The sequence below is a fragment of the Nannobrachium achirus genome, assembly GCF_963921795.1.
Source record: "Nannobrachium achirus genome assembly, chromosome: 23".
In the NCBI taxonomy this organism is placed as follows: domain Eukaryota; kingdom Metazoa; phylum Chordata; class Actinopteri; order Myctophiformes; family Myctophidae; genus Nannobrachium; species Nannobrachium achirus.
This window is the reverse complement of record NC_137830.1, coordinates 51,672,569-51,685,104: the sequence shown is the minus strand read 5'-3', so window position 1 is coordinate 51,685,104 and position 12,536 is coordinate 51,672,569. Positions and strand designations below refer to the sequence as shown.

General features: G+C 47.3%; 1 protein-coding gene across 1 annotated transcript in view; it reads right to left on the bottom strand.

Annotated features, from left to right (window-relative positions):
- Nucleotides 1-6,683: 6,683 nt before the first annotated feature.
- cacna1c (calcium channel, voltage-dependent, L type, alpha 1C subunit) overlaps nt 6,684-12,536 on the bottom strand; it is a gene marked incomplete at both ends in the record, with an annotated part of 341,751 nt that continues 335,898 nt past the window's right edge. The window contains 3 exons of the mRNA XM_080754433.1: nt 6,684-7,121; nt 10,148-10,325; nt 12,366-12,474. Of these exons, the coding sequence (XP_080610559.1) occupies nt 6,684-7,121; nt 10,148-10,325; nt 12,366-12,474 (725 nt within the window). The remainder of the gene's footprint in view (nt 7,122-10,147; nt 10,326-12,365; nt 12,475-12,536) is intronic.

Sequence of the window (12,536 nt, the reverse complement as noted above, 5' to 3'; positions counted from 1 at the left end):
GTATGTTTTTTTCACAAAGCAAAGCCCTGACAATTTGACTCCATTCCATCCAACTTCCGGCTGCAGTTTGGCACCCGTGGTGAGATTAATCTGCCGGTTGGAATTGCGTGATGATGTCGGTGTCCTTTCCTCTATCCTTGATTGGACAGCCTAGTAGTAAAAGTTATCAAGTAAAGGTTTGAACACTTTTACTGCATCATTTGAACATTGTAGTTGAGTTGAGTTCAAAGAACCTTCAACCTTCTAGGAGGGCAGAAACCCAGTGACAGCAAGGCTTGAAAACCAGAGACCTGCAATGCCATTGCTCTCCACATGAGAGCGCTACAAGCTCCTGAACGTGATCCTAACTTCAACCTCTGTTGTTTGGTCATCTCTGCATCCTGCTACAGGCTGCTGTGATGTTCAAATGTATTCAATTTCTACTTAATACTGACCCCCCCCCCCCCCCCCCCAATCAAAAAATAAAAATGTACATTTATCAATATATGTAATGTAGCTGGTCAGTGTTTCACCATTACAAGCCAGTTCAGCTGTCAATATTCCCAAAAGTATTTATCTGTTACGTGGATTTTACATTTCTCAAGCACAACTCCCTCAACCTGATAGGAATATAGCATAGGTAGATTTACTAATCTGAGCTAAAGGGGTTTCTTAAGTCCAAATTGTCTAGATCTGGGGGGTAAAGACGTTGCTTCGGAAAATGAGATGCTTGCTACCTTGTTATATGAGCGTATACACAGAGTACAGCTTAATTTATACTCCATTGGACGCTGCGGTGGCGCAAGTCAAAAATAGTCCGATCTACAATCTCCACACTGTTTTCGCCGCTGTGAATGGTAACAAAAAGAGGAAAACATTTCTTACAGTGTTGAGCGTCATTGAGAAAAATATCTCTCTTTAAACATCGACAGTCTCTCAGACTTTTTGGTTGTGTTTTGGAACGCTGACGCGTGGCACAGACCTGATCTGAAACTTGCTCGCCGCTTGTGTCAGCGTGTCACGGCCTTAACAGGTCAATACTGTCCTACCGGCAGGCAAAGGTTAGCCTGGCTCCAGCCAATAGACCCGCCCACTCTCTGAGTGAACTGCATCTCTTGGTCTGGATGTGTCATATGACGTGGCTCTTGCTAACGAAAACCTCTCAAACCGAGCGAAACCGACCAATGAATTCAAAGCAAGAGAGAGGGGGGGTGGGGTGAAAATCAACAGAAACAGTGGAGGGAGGGGTGGCTGCGTGGCTCACCAGAGTTCTTAATTGCTCCCTTTGAACTTCAAAAGGGCAGTCATTGATTGAGCCATACAAGTGTCGAATAGCTCGTTAGTGATTTTCTCTCTAATCAGTGAAACATCAAAGACAGTGACCTGGAGGGGGAGGAGGGATTGTTTTGTGTGCAAAAGTCAAACACAACCCCTCCCACCAGATCGCTTGTGATTGGGAATTTCAAATTTGAAATCCCCTCCCCTTTTCAATCAAATAGTATGCAGACAGGCTCAGACTCTTAAGCTCCAGCGTAGAGTCTTGAAATCAGGCTAGGCAAAGGTACACTCAACACACCCACAGATCTGAGTGACAGACAGGTCAGGTCCAGCAGAAACTCACCGGGGGGACATCGTAGACCTGGACCTGCCTGTAACCACAGTTACAGGCAGGTGTGTTTACATTTAGCCATCCAGAGACATGGGGGAAGGGGAAACGTCATGTTGCACGAGCGGAGACCGCAAGGGACAAAAACGAGGAACATTCTTCTTAAAGAACAACACGCCCCCTTGTTTGAGCACTGGGACAGGGGCGTCACAAGGGGTAGGAAAGTGGGACTGAGTTACCAGGGCCCAAGGTGGAGGGGCCCTAGTAACTTTAGCTATTGAAAAATAGCAGATATACAAGCTCACAGCGCGGCACCGAGTGCCGCGCTGCGAGCTTGTAGATCTGCTGTTTTTGAAAAGTCGTGAAAATGTGTGCAAATCTTTGAATATGTATTTTTTAAGCGAACATTTGTAACTCAAATTTTGCTTCTTGGGGGGTCCCTGGAACTAGATATTTTGAGATGGGGGTCCGTGGCCAAATTCATATCATTTTGGGGGTCCTTCACATGAAAAGGTTTGAGCTCCACTGACATTGAAACATATATTTTTCAAAAAACCTTAGAAGGATTTGAAATATTCAAAGATTATCATGATTTTTCAAAAATAGCTAGCAGATCTACAAGCTCGCTGCGCGGCACTCGGTGCCGCGCTGTGAGCTTGTATATCTGCTATTTTTCAATAGTTAAAGCACAGGGGCCCCACAGTAAATCCTTGTACCCAGGGCCCATAATTTGGTGCGACACCCCTGCACTGGGACGACACCTGGGACGTCCTGGGACTACAAGCGTTCAGAAGGAGGGAAAGGCAGAGCAACACTCGCTCAAGAACGTCAAGGTGCAACATGTAGGATCTGTCTGTATCGCCACCGGAACAAACATTCATACAGCAAAATCCTTACGCGTTTAAGCTCCAAATGTGAATAATAAATCATAACAGCTTGTGATGAGAAAAGATTAATGTTGGAAGTCCTGTGTAGTGTCGGTCTACCAGCCCTATGAGGTCATTTGAGATCTGACCTGTCAAATAACGTGTGAGATAAGCCATGTGTCCAAAGTGTTATTTATCTGTCTAAGCATCGGCCTCCATTCTGCCCACAAGGTCAGTGATTCTCAACTGTTAACGTCAAGGACCCCCAGTTTGACACCACGGACACCTTTAACTCTCAGAGTGGACCCTTACAGGTCCCAATGGACCAAATGGACCTGTAAGTATCATCGTCATTTACCCATGGGGACCCCCTGGAACCCCCTAAAGGATGGCAGGGGGGTCCCCGGAACCCCACACTGAGAACCATTGCACAATATGTAGGTGTAAGTGTGGCGCGATGACTCATGAGTTCTACGGTGCAGAACAATCATCTTTCCATGGAGCAGCAGCAACAGCTGCCCTTCAGACGGAGATACGAGGACAGGCCTTGATTTTAACCTTTAAATAACAAATAAAACTGTATAGTGTAGATCAGGGGTCAGCAACCTTTTTGAAATGAAGTGCCATGTTTTTATTTTCTCGAGTGTCAGTGTGCCATGTCAACATAAATTTTAATGACAAATATTTTTACATATTTTGATTGGCAGAACATAATCAGAGCAATAATCCACCTATCTCCCCGACTCCCTCTACAGTCAGAGTTCAGAGTTTTAATGAATGTAGAATTATGTGCAAGATGTAATTTGCTATAAAATAGCTAACTTCATTTAATTGACCACATTTAAGAAACAAATAATGACAAATATTTTAACATATTTTGATTGGCAGGACATTGTTATAACGATCATTAGACCAAGAGCACTAACCCATCTATCTCCCTGACGCCCTCCCCAGTCAGAGTTCAGAGTTTTAATGAATGTAGAATGTTGTGCAAGATGTAATTTGCGATAAATGATCTTAACTTCATTTAATTGACCGTTTAAAAAAAGATTTGTTTTTAAAATAAAAAAATCCTCTCTCTCACACTTCTGCCAGTGTGCCGGTGATCACCCACCCCTGTGCCAATGTTGGCACTCGTGCCTAAGGTTGCCTACCCCTGGTGTAGATACTTAAACCTCAAGTTCACCTAAATGCGGGTAAAAGCCGGGTATGTTGGTGTGTGTGACTTTTCAAGATACTGTGGTTTGTCGGTTACGATGTGTTGTCTACCGTATGTTAAAGAGGCGGTGCCATAGTTTTGTACTTTTTCTGTTTTTCATGTGTCTAGGAGATTGAAAGTACATCATTGGACCCCCTGGTGTGGTTTTTTATGAGCAATTATGTATTCTCTTGGTATTCGTTTGTTTTCTCTTGGAGGCTGCCACCTTGTGGTCAAAAGTGTCAGTAAAAAAAACACAGATACTTTACATCACAGAATCAACTCCTCCCCTAATTACCATTCACCCAACACTGTGGGGTGTGGCTAACTTCAGCTGGGTCACCACCCACCATGACATCCATGCATAGTTAATGAACTGGGGGTGTGGCCACATAAAAACCCAATTTTAACTCTTTCTGTATACTTTTTGGGAAAAAAATCTTCCTCCTAGTATAATCATAATACATGATAATCATGTTTTAGAGGGGGGGGGGGGGGGGGGGGGGGAATCATGGCACCACCTCTTTAAGTTTTACTTTTTACTTTACAGCTTGGCCATTTTAAGTGGGAAAAAAGTGCCCTAAAAAGGAGACACCAAAACATTGGAAGCTCCGCCCGTCCATGGTAACCATGGTAACCCTGTTGTAAAAGGAGGCCCCGTTTTATCATACCACACGCACGCACGTACGCACGCACGCACACACGCACAACGTCATACTTATTTATGCTACCTTAAATGTACAGAGTAGGTTTTTTAAAATCTGCTTTGTAGAATACATCTTGTCGCCACTCGCTCCGTTTTACAAACATCCGCACGTACACATCCACACATTGTTTTTTTTGTTGTATTTTTCTCATCTGGGAAAAAAATAAATAAATAAATAGATAATTCTGTAAAAGGTGCATATACTGATAAGAGAGACCCCCTTGTTTTAGATACGCACTATATCTCACTCACGCACTCACACACGCACACACGCACACACACACGCCCTGTACTAAAACGCAGCAACACGCGCACATATAGAAGTACAGCAGCGCTAGGCTCTGTTCATCACACAGGCTTCGATACTTAAAACGTCTTAAAATTTCTCCTAAAATTAAAAACGAAAGCAAAAAAGATCCACCATCGTTCGTTGGAACCAGCACCCCGATTGTGCAAACAAAAACCAAGGATAATTTAAAACCAAGTATAACATCATGAATATAAAACCAAACAAAAATAGTCATGGCTAGCCAAGTTTTTGCACATATATACCAATCTGATAAATACATAGTGGGCGTGGTCTGTAGGAGGGGGTGTGGTCTGTAGGAGGGGGCGTGGTCTGTGGGAGGGAGCAGAGGCGGGAGTCGTTCCACGCGGGGAGGAAGAGGCGGGCTCTCGGAGGAGGAAGTGAGGTCGTTTGACGGATAAGTCCCCTGCAGACGGACGGACGGACGGACGCCCGAGTCGTGTTTATCCTTCTTTACTCCGCCCTCTGAAGCTCCGCCCTCTGAGCCGTCTCATTAGTTCCACTTGAAACAACTCCGCCCCAAGATGGAGGAGGGTCAGAGGAAGTTACCGTGGCAACCAGAGAGGGGCGGAGGAAGGGGAGGAGCATCATGAGGGTACAGCCCGCTGTAAGCTCCTCCCGTTAGGGGACGGAGGAGGCGGGGCTAGTTTCCATCCGTTAGCTTCCTCCTGGCTGGTGACTGGACGGCTGGCGTAACTTCCTGTTTGAAGACACCGCCCACAGCAGCCATTGGTCCGTTCCTCGAGCGCGGCGTCCCCCCATTGGCTGGTCCGTCAGCCCAACCCCGCCCCCTACCCCCCCGGGCTGGCAGCGCTAAGCTCCAATAAGGTTCCCAGCTTTGGAAGAAGATGAAAAAATGAGATTTGAAAACAAGGGTTTTTAATTCCAACCCCCTTGTTTACTGAATACAGCGCATCTTCATAAGCTAAACCAGGAAGGACCTTTGACCTCAGAACGGGTGTGGCCAAAATATAACCCTTCCCCCCCCCGAAGTCCGCCAAGCCGTCCCCCAAAATGGCTGCCCGGCGGCCAGCGGCAAACGGTAATCAAACAGGAAATGAAAACAACAAACACACGGTGTCGGATTTCAAGCGTTTTAGCACGTTCACTTCCTGTCTAAAGGGGAACACACACTGACGCGGAGGCAGCACGTCAAAAAATACGGCCCCGTTATTTTCTATGAACTAACCCACACCGGCGGCGTCAGACGCACGCAACCGCGGGTCTGCCGCCTCGCCCCCGCCGCGCCGATACGCCACTGTTCTATTTTTCCAGCGTTGCCGCGCGGTGAACATGTTCTCCCATGGTTCTCCCCACCGGGGGAAATGGATGTGCTGTGTGGCAGCGCGCCGCATCCAGTTGGGGTTACCGCACGGCACTTCACGTGCGTCGATACCGCGACGCGACGCTGCGCAGCGGCCCGCGTCCAGTGTGTGCTCCCCTTAAGCTTTCTTTCATCCCTCGTTTTCCTGTTTGTTTGTTTGTTTGTTTTTTGCTTGTTTCTCTGCTCTGTTCTTCTGCTTCTCGCCGACGACACCGTGACACTGTGAGGCACTTTAGAGACGCACACGCGCGCACGCACACACACACACACACACACACACACACACACACACACACACACACACACACACACACACACACACACACACACACACACACAGCACACTGTTCTACCGTACGCCGCGTCGAAGGACCACATGAACTGCAAAACATTCATTCAGCCACAAAGTCAGTCGTTCTGAAAAAACACATCCAACGAAATCATCGGAAAAGCAAAGTCGTCTGTTTGAGTTTGTGTCGCCGTGGCCACCGTTTGTCCTGTCAGCATCCATCAGGCATAGAGGGAGACGTGTGTGTGTGTGTGTGTGTGTGTGTGTGTGTGTGTGTGTGTGTGTGTGTGTGTGCGTGTGTGTGTGTTGGGGGGTGGGGGGACCGCGGCGGTGGCGTGACCCGGGTATAAACCCCTCCGAGTGTTAAGAAGTCACCTTCTGGTGATGTCAGAAGGGGGGGGGAGGAGACTACAGACTGGTGACGCACTCGACGTCGTCCTCGTCCGATAGGCCGCTGTTCCTCGACGCCCCGCCTCCTCCGACGGCGGGGGGCGGGCTTCTGTGCCGTAACTCCTCCTCCTCACTCCCGCTCTCCTCCCTCTCCTCCTCCTCCTCCTCCCCCCCTCCCCCCAGCAGCCCCTCCCTCTCCTCCAGCGAGGAGGGGGTGGGCGAGGGGGCGGGGCTCTCCTCCGCTGGCCCCCCGAGGTCCCTGTGCGGCGCCGCGTGGTGTTGTTGGTGGTGGCGGAGGTTGACGGGGGAGCCGCCGCCCCCCCCGTTGAGGATGTTGTCGGCGGCGTGCTCCATCTCCTCGATGGTCATGTCGCACGCGTCCGCCAGCTCCACTTTGGTCACCTCGATGAAGGAGGGGTCCTGGGCGAAGTGGCCGAGACCCTCTGATATCAACACCTGGAGGGAGGACAGACAGACAAATGTATCTTCTGTTTATTAAAGAGCTGGATCTGAACAAACACAATATCACTTACCAGCAATATTATCTGTAGTAATATTTATACATCTCTGTTTCACATGACACCCTCTCTCACACACTAGAGGTCTTCACGGGTCCAAAAAAGCGAACCGATTCCGGCCTGTTCCGAAATAATAATCAAATTACAAAACCAAACCCGAGTGGCCCGTAATGGTCTCGTCCGATTCCGTCCCGTTCCGACTTTCTTTCTTTTTTTACAGACCGAAACCCGTGTTGTCCCGAAATCCTTTTATTTCCGAGGTTCCGAGAGACCCGACCATTAAATCATTATTAAAATCCCCTTTCATGTACTGAGATCCCTCACTCACGGCAGCTGTGCGGCGTGCGCTGTTAACTGATTGACAGGCAGAAGAAGGCTGCCAAGGAATCTAATATTAACATCGAAACAAATGCAAGGGATAAAGGAATACTTTTAGGCTATTTTCTATCAACAGAGGTAAGTCATTTTCGTTTGTTTGTCATGGTTTAACTTGTAGGCGAGTGCTTTCTCATCAGCCTGGAGTAGCTGCTACGCATCACGCACGCACCAAGCTCTTTTTTCCCCGCTGTAAATCTGATCTTAGACCAGCATTATCATCTCACAGTTACAGCCATTCTTCATGTCGCTGCTTCACGGCTAATAACGGACCTGAATCTGATCCTAGGTCAGCCTAAACACAGCACACACGTTAAACACAACTCCAGTTCGTTCCGTATCCTGATCATAGCGCAGCAGCGCACGCCAGCGCACACGCATTGATTGATTGCTTGCTTTCGGTCCTCAATGACTACAGACCAGTCGCCCTGACATCACAGGTCATGAAGGTCTTTGAACGGCTGGTTCTGAACCTAGTGAGACCGGCGGTCAGTGATCACCTGGACCCCCTTCAGTTTGCCTACCAGGCTGATATTGGGGTTGATGACGCCATCACCTACATGCTCCATAAGGCTTTCACCCACCTGGAAGATCGGGGCAGCACGGTCAGAATTATGTTTTTTGACTTCTCCAGTGCTTTCAACACTATCCAACCGGCTCTGCTTGCGGAAAAGCTTACGCTGATGGGGGTGGACAAGGGCTTTGTGGCATGGATCACAGACTACCTTTCAGAAAGACCACAGTCTGTGAGACTGCAGAGCTGTCAGTCTGATGTGCTGGTGAGCAACACAGGGGCCCCTCAAGGAACTGTGCTCTCACCCTTCCTGTTCACTCTCTATACATCGGACTTCCGCTTCAATTCCAAGACCTGTCATCTGCAGAAGTTCTCAGATGATACCGTGGTGGTCAGCAAGATCTCGGGTGACAACACGGCTGAGCACGATGGTGTGGTTAGGGACTTTGTGCAGTGGAGCGAGGCTAACCATCTCAGGCTCAACGCTAGCAAGACCAAAGAGATGGTGGTGGACTTCCGTACTTCCAAGAGAGTCCCCCCGGTACCAAGCACCATTAACGGAGAGGTGGTTGAGCTCGTGGATAACTACAAATTCCTCGGAGTACACCTGAATAGTTCACTGGACTGGTCGGACAACGCGCAGGCGATTCACAGCAAGGGGAAAAGCAGGCTGTTCCTCCTGAGAAGACTGAGATCGTTTGGTGTGTGCAATAGGATGCTACAGATGTTCTACCAGTCTGTCATGGCAAGTGTCCTCTTTTTTGGTATAACATGCTGGGGTGGCAACAACAGAGCAGGTGACACGTTTAACCGCTCTGTCGTTGGGTCCTCTCTGCAGGGGGTGGAGGAAGTAACCAGGGTGCGAACAGCGAGGAAGCTAGATTCCATCTTGGAGAACTCCTCTCACCCCCTCCATCTGGAGATCACCAGTTACTGGAGTAATGCCTCATTCACACTACAGATATATAGTTGAACGTTTAGCTTGGTAATTCAATGTAATCTCAATAGAAACCAGCTTTAAAGCTTTCAAAGCTTTGTTTGGAGCATCTCCTGCATCTTTAAAGCTGGTTTCCATTGAGATTACATTGAATTACCAAGCAAAACGTTCAACTATATATCTGTAGTGTGAATGAGGCATAAGAGAGGAAACGACCGCTTTGCCTACCCAGGACGGAGATGTGAGAGACTAGGAAAATATTTTGTACCGGCCGCCCTTAAGCTGTACAACGAGACACATAACGGACGATTGAAAAGGACTTCCTTCCTAACTTAGACTGACGGAACTATTGCTGTATTGACTTTGACCTCTAAGGAACTATTGCTGTATTGACTTTGACCCCTAAGGACCTTCCAGGGAGAGTGCTCATGTGCGTCTTGTGGTGACACGCTTCCTAGTTTCTTCTTCTCGGAGCTGTTTTGTTTTTTTGTTTTGTTTTTCGCACTGATTTTTGACATTGCACTATTAGGTTGTGTTGGTAGTTTCTGAGTATTTTGCTTTGTTTAACAATGACAGTGAGATACTTGTTGCACTAACAAGCATTGACTGTTACGGTCTCTTTTTGTAAGACACTTTATGTGTATATACTTATATATTATTCGCCCCCTCTATTGATGCACCTTCTCTTTATTGGTACTGTACTGCTCTTGTTTTTTTTCCCCCTCTTATCTATCTTTTTTCTTACTTCTCTGTAACTTTGTAAATAACTGTATACTGCTGTGCTACAACTGGACAACTGAATTTCCCCCTTGGGATAATAAAGGTATCTATCTATCTGCTTTATAGTTTGCATAAAAAGCAGAAAGTACACACACGTCACACACACACACAGTACGGGTCCTATCGGGTCCTCTCGGGTTATACACATGATGATTACAGTCCCGCGTTCCGAAGTGTTCCGAGGGAAATGCGACCGTTTCCAACCCGGCTCCGAGTGATTCTAATCAAACTATGACCGAACCCGGTACGGGTCTCTCGGGTTAATTTCGGGGTCGGGGCCCCCGTGAAGACCTCTAACACACACACACACACATGTGCACGCACACACATGTGCGTGCACACACACACACACACTTACAGCTTCCACCAGGCTCCCTGCACTGCCGTGCGACAGTGATGACGTCACACTGGAGTCTCTGCACAGCAGCGATGGCACTGTGAGTGACACCGGCCGCTGAGCTCTCTGATTGGTCCCTCTGGGGGCGGGGGCGGGGCTCGGGCTTGGCCCCCGACTGTTCTCTTGACTGTCGCCGTACCTGCAGTAGGAACAACAACGTTTACCTACAGCAAGGGTTTTCAAAGTGGGTGGCAGGGCACCCTGGGGTGCCGCGACGGCAGTCCAGGGGTGCCGTGACGGCAGTCCTGGGGTGCCGCGACGGCAGTCCAGGGGTGCCGTGACGGCAGTCCTGGGGTGCCGTGACGGCAGTCCTGGGGTGCCGTGACGGCAGTCCAGGGGTGCCGTGACGGCAGTCCTGGGGTGCCGTGACGGCAGTCCAGGGGTGCCGCGAGATCATTTGATAATATTTGGAATTTATTTGGACACTTATTAGCAGTGATGGGCAGTAGCTAGCTACAAGTAGCTTAGCTACATAGCTTAACTACATTTCTAAGTAGCGTAACGGAAACTTGCTACATTTCTCTGGGGATAGCTTGTAGTGTAGTTGAGCTATATTTAATCAAGAGTAACTAGTAATGTAGCTTACTACATTTTCCAAGTAGCTGGGCCATCACGGTCGGGATGAATACATAAATTAATAGAACAGTCATTACAATAGTGTCCCCAATAGTGAGGGGTATACATTTAATTTAAAGCCAGACAGAAGGTTTCCAGTTTCAGTCTGTTTTATAATAAACTTTTTTTTGGCGAGCATTTTATGCCTGTATGCCCATTTGTTTGGTGGAAAAAAGAAGAAGAAAAAGAAGTGTTGATGTAGCTAGCTATTTTTGTCCTGTAGCTTGTAGTGTAACTTGCTACATTTCTCTGGGGATAGCTTGTAGTGTAGTTGAGCTATATTTAATCAAGAGTAACTAGTGTAGCTCACTATATTTTCCAAGTAGCTCGCCCATCACTGCTTATTAGTATAATTATAGTATATAAGTATAGTATAGTATATTAGTATAATTATGAACTTGAAGTACTTGAAGTTATTTTCAGTCAGTTCTAACCAAAATGACTGTTATCTCAACGTTTTCCTCGCAACATAATCACTATGATATCGTCACTGTCAGGCAGAAACCTCTGTCGCACAAAACTAGTGAAAACAGCCGATCTACAAGCACACAACGCCTCGCATCGCGAGGCGTTGTGTGCTTGTAGATCTGCTGTTTTCACTAGTTTAGTACTCTTTATAGATGATAAATACAAAACGAACGGTTTTGGACATACAAGGTTTCCACCCGACAACGACAATATGCTATAAATAAAAGGTGCTGGGAGTGAAAATTATAATGTAGGGGTGCCTCGGATTAAAACAAATATTCATGGGGTGACCTGAGACAAAAAAAGTTTGAAAACCCCTGACCTACAGTAGGAACCTACAGTAGGAACAACAACGATATGCACCGCTGCAACCGGTTAGGGTGCAATGAATTTATCATTTATCAATCTAACAACCGTGCAGGTCTGACTGCAGTCGGTGGTACTACATTTATTGCAACGTCTAAATACTTCAGTCTGGAATTCAAAATCTACTTGAGTAAAAGTACAAAGGTTTTGGTATAAAAATAAAAATGTAAAAAAAATTAAAATATAAATATGTAGAAAGTACTCTATATGCAGAATGTCCCGCTTCACACGTTTTCATGTGTAGGCTATAGAATGTATTAAAAAAAACTTTTGAAAATAGCAGATCTACAAACTTGCAATGCAGTGCAATGAAATGCATTGTAATGCAACTAAAAAGTATGTCATTATAGGACATGCTAAATCACTTCTAAGCCATGAACAACACTTAAAAAAGATAATCATGCCTTTATTGGATAGGATAGTAGACTGACAGGAAATGAGGAGAGAGAGATGGGGAATGACATGTGGCAAAGGTCGCCTGGACCGGGAATCGAACCAGCGACGCCAGCAGGCATCATAGCCTATTATGTGGTACAGTATGCACCTTGACCACCAGGCGCCCCAGAGGGGCGCTTCCGCGAGGCGGGTCTTAACTCAATCCTGGTGGGTTTAGGAAACACGAGTATGGGATAGACCTGGTGACCTCTCCCCAAATCTCCTGTTGAGATACCGGGAGAAAAAACATGATGACGTCATGTCTCTGTGTCCAGTAAGTGTAGTGTCTCCTCACCAAGGCCCACAGTTGACGGAGGGCAGGCTGCTGTTGAGCTTTTCGTGGGAGACGGCGCCCTCTAGCCTCAGGGAGGGCACGCGCTGGTAAGAGGCATGCCCACCATGCCCTGAAACAACAGTTATCATGCATTCAACTTCAGACAGACTGGCAACATTGTGTCTCTGTCAG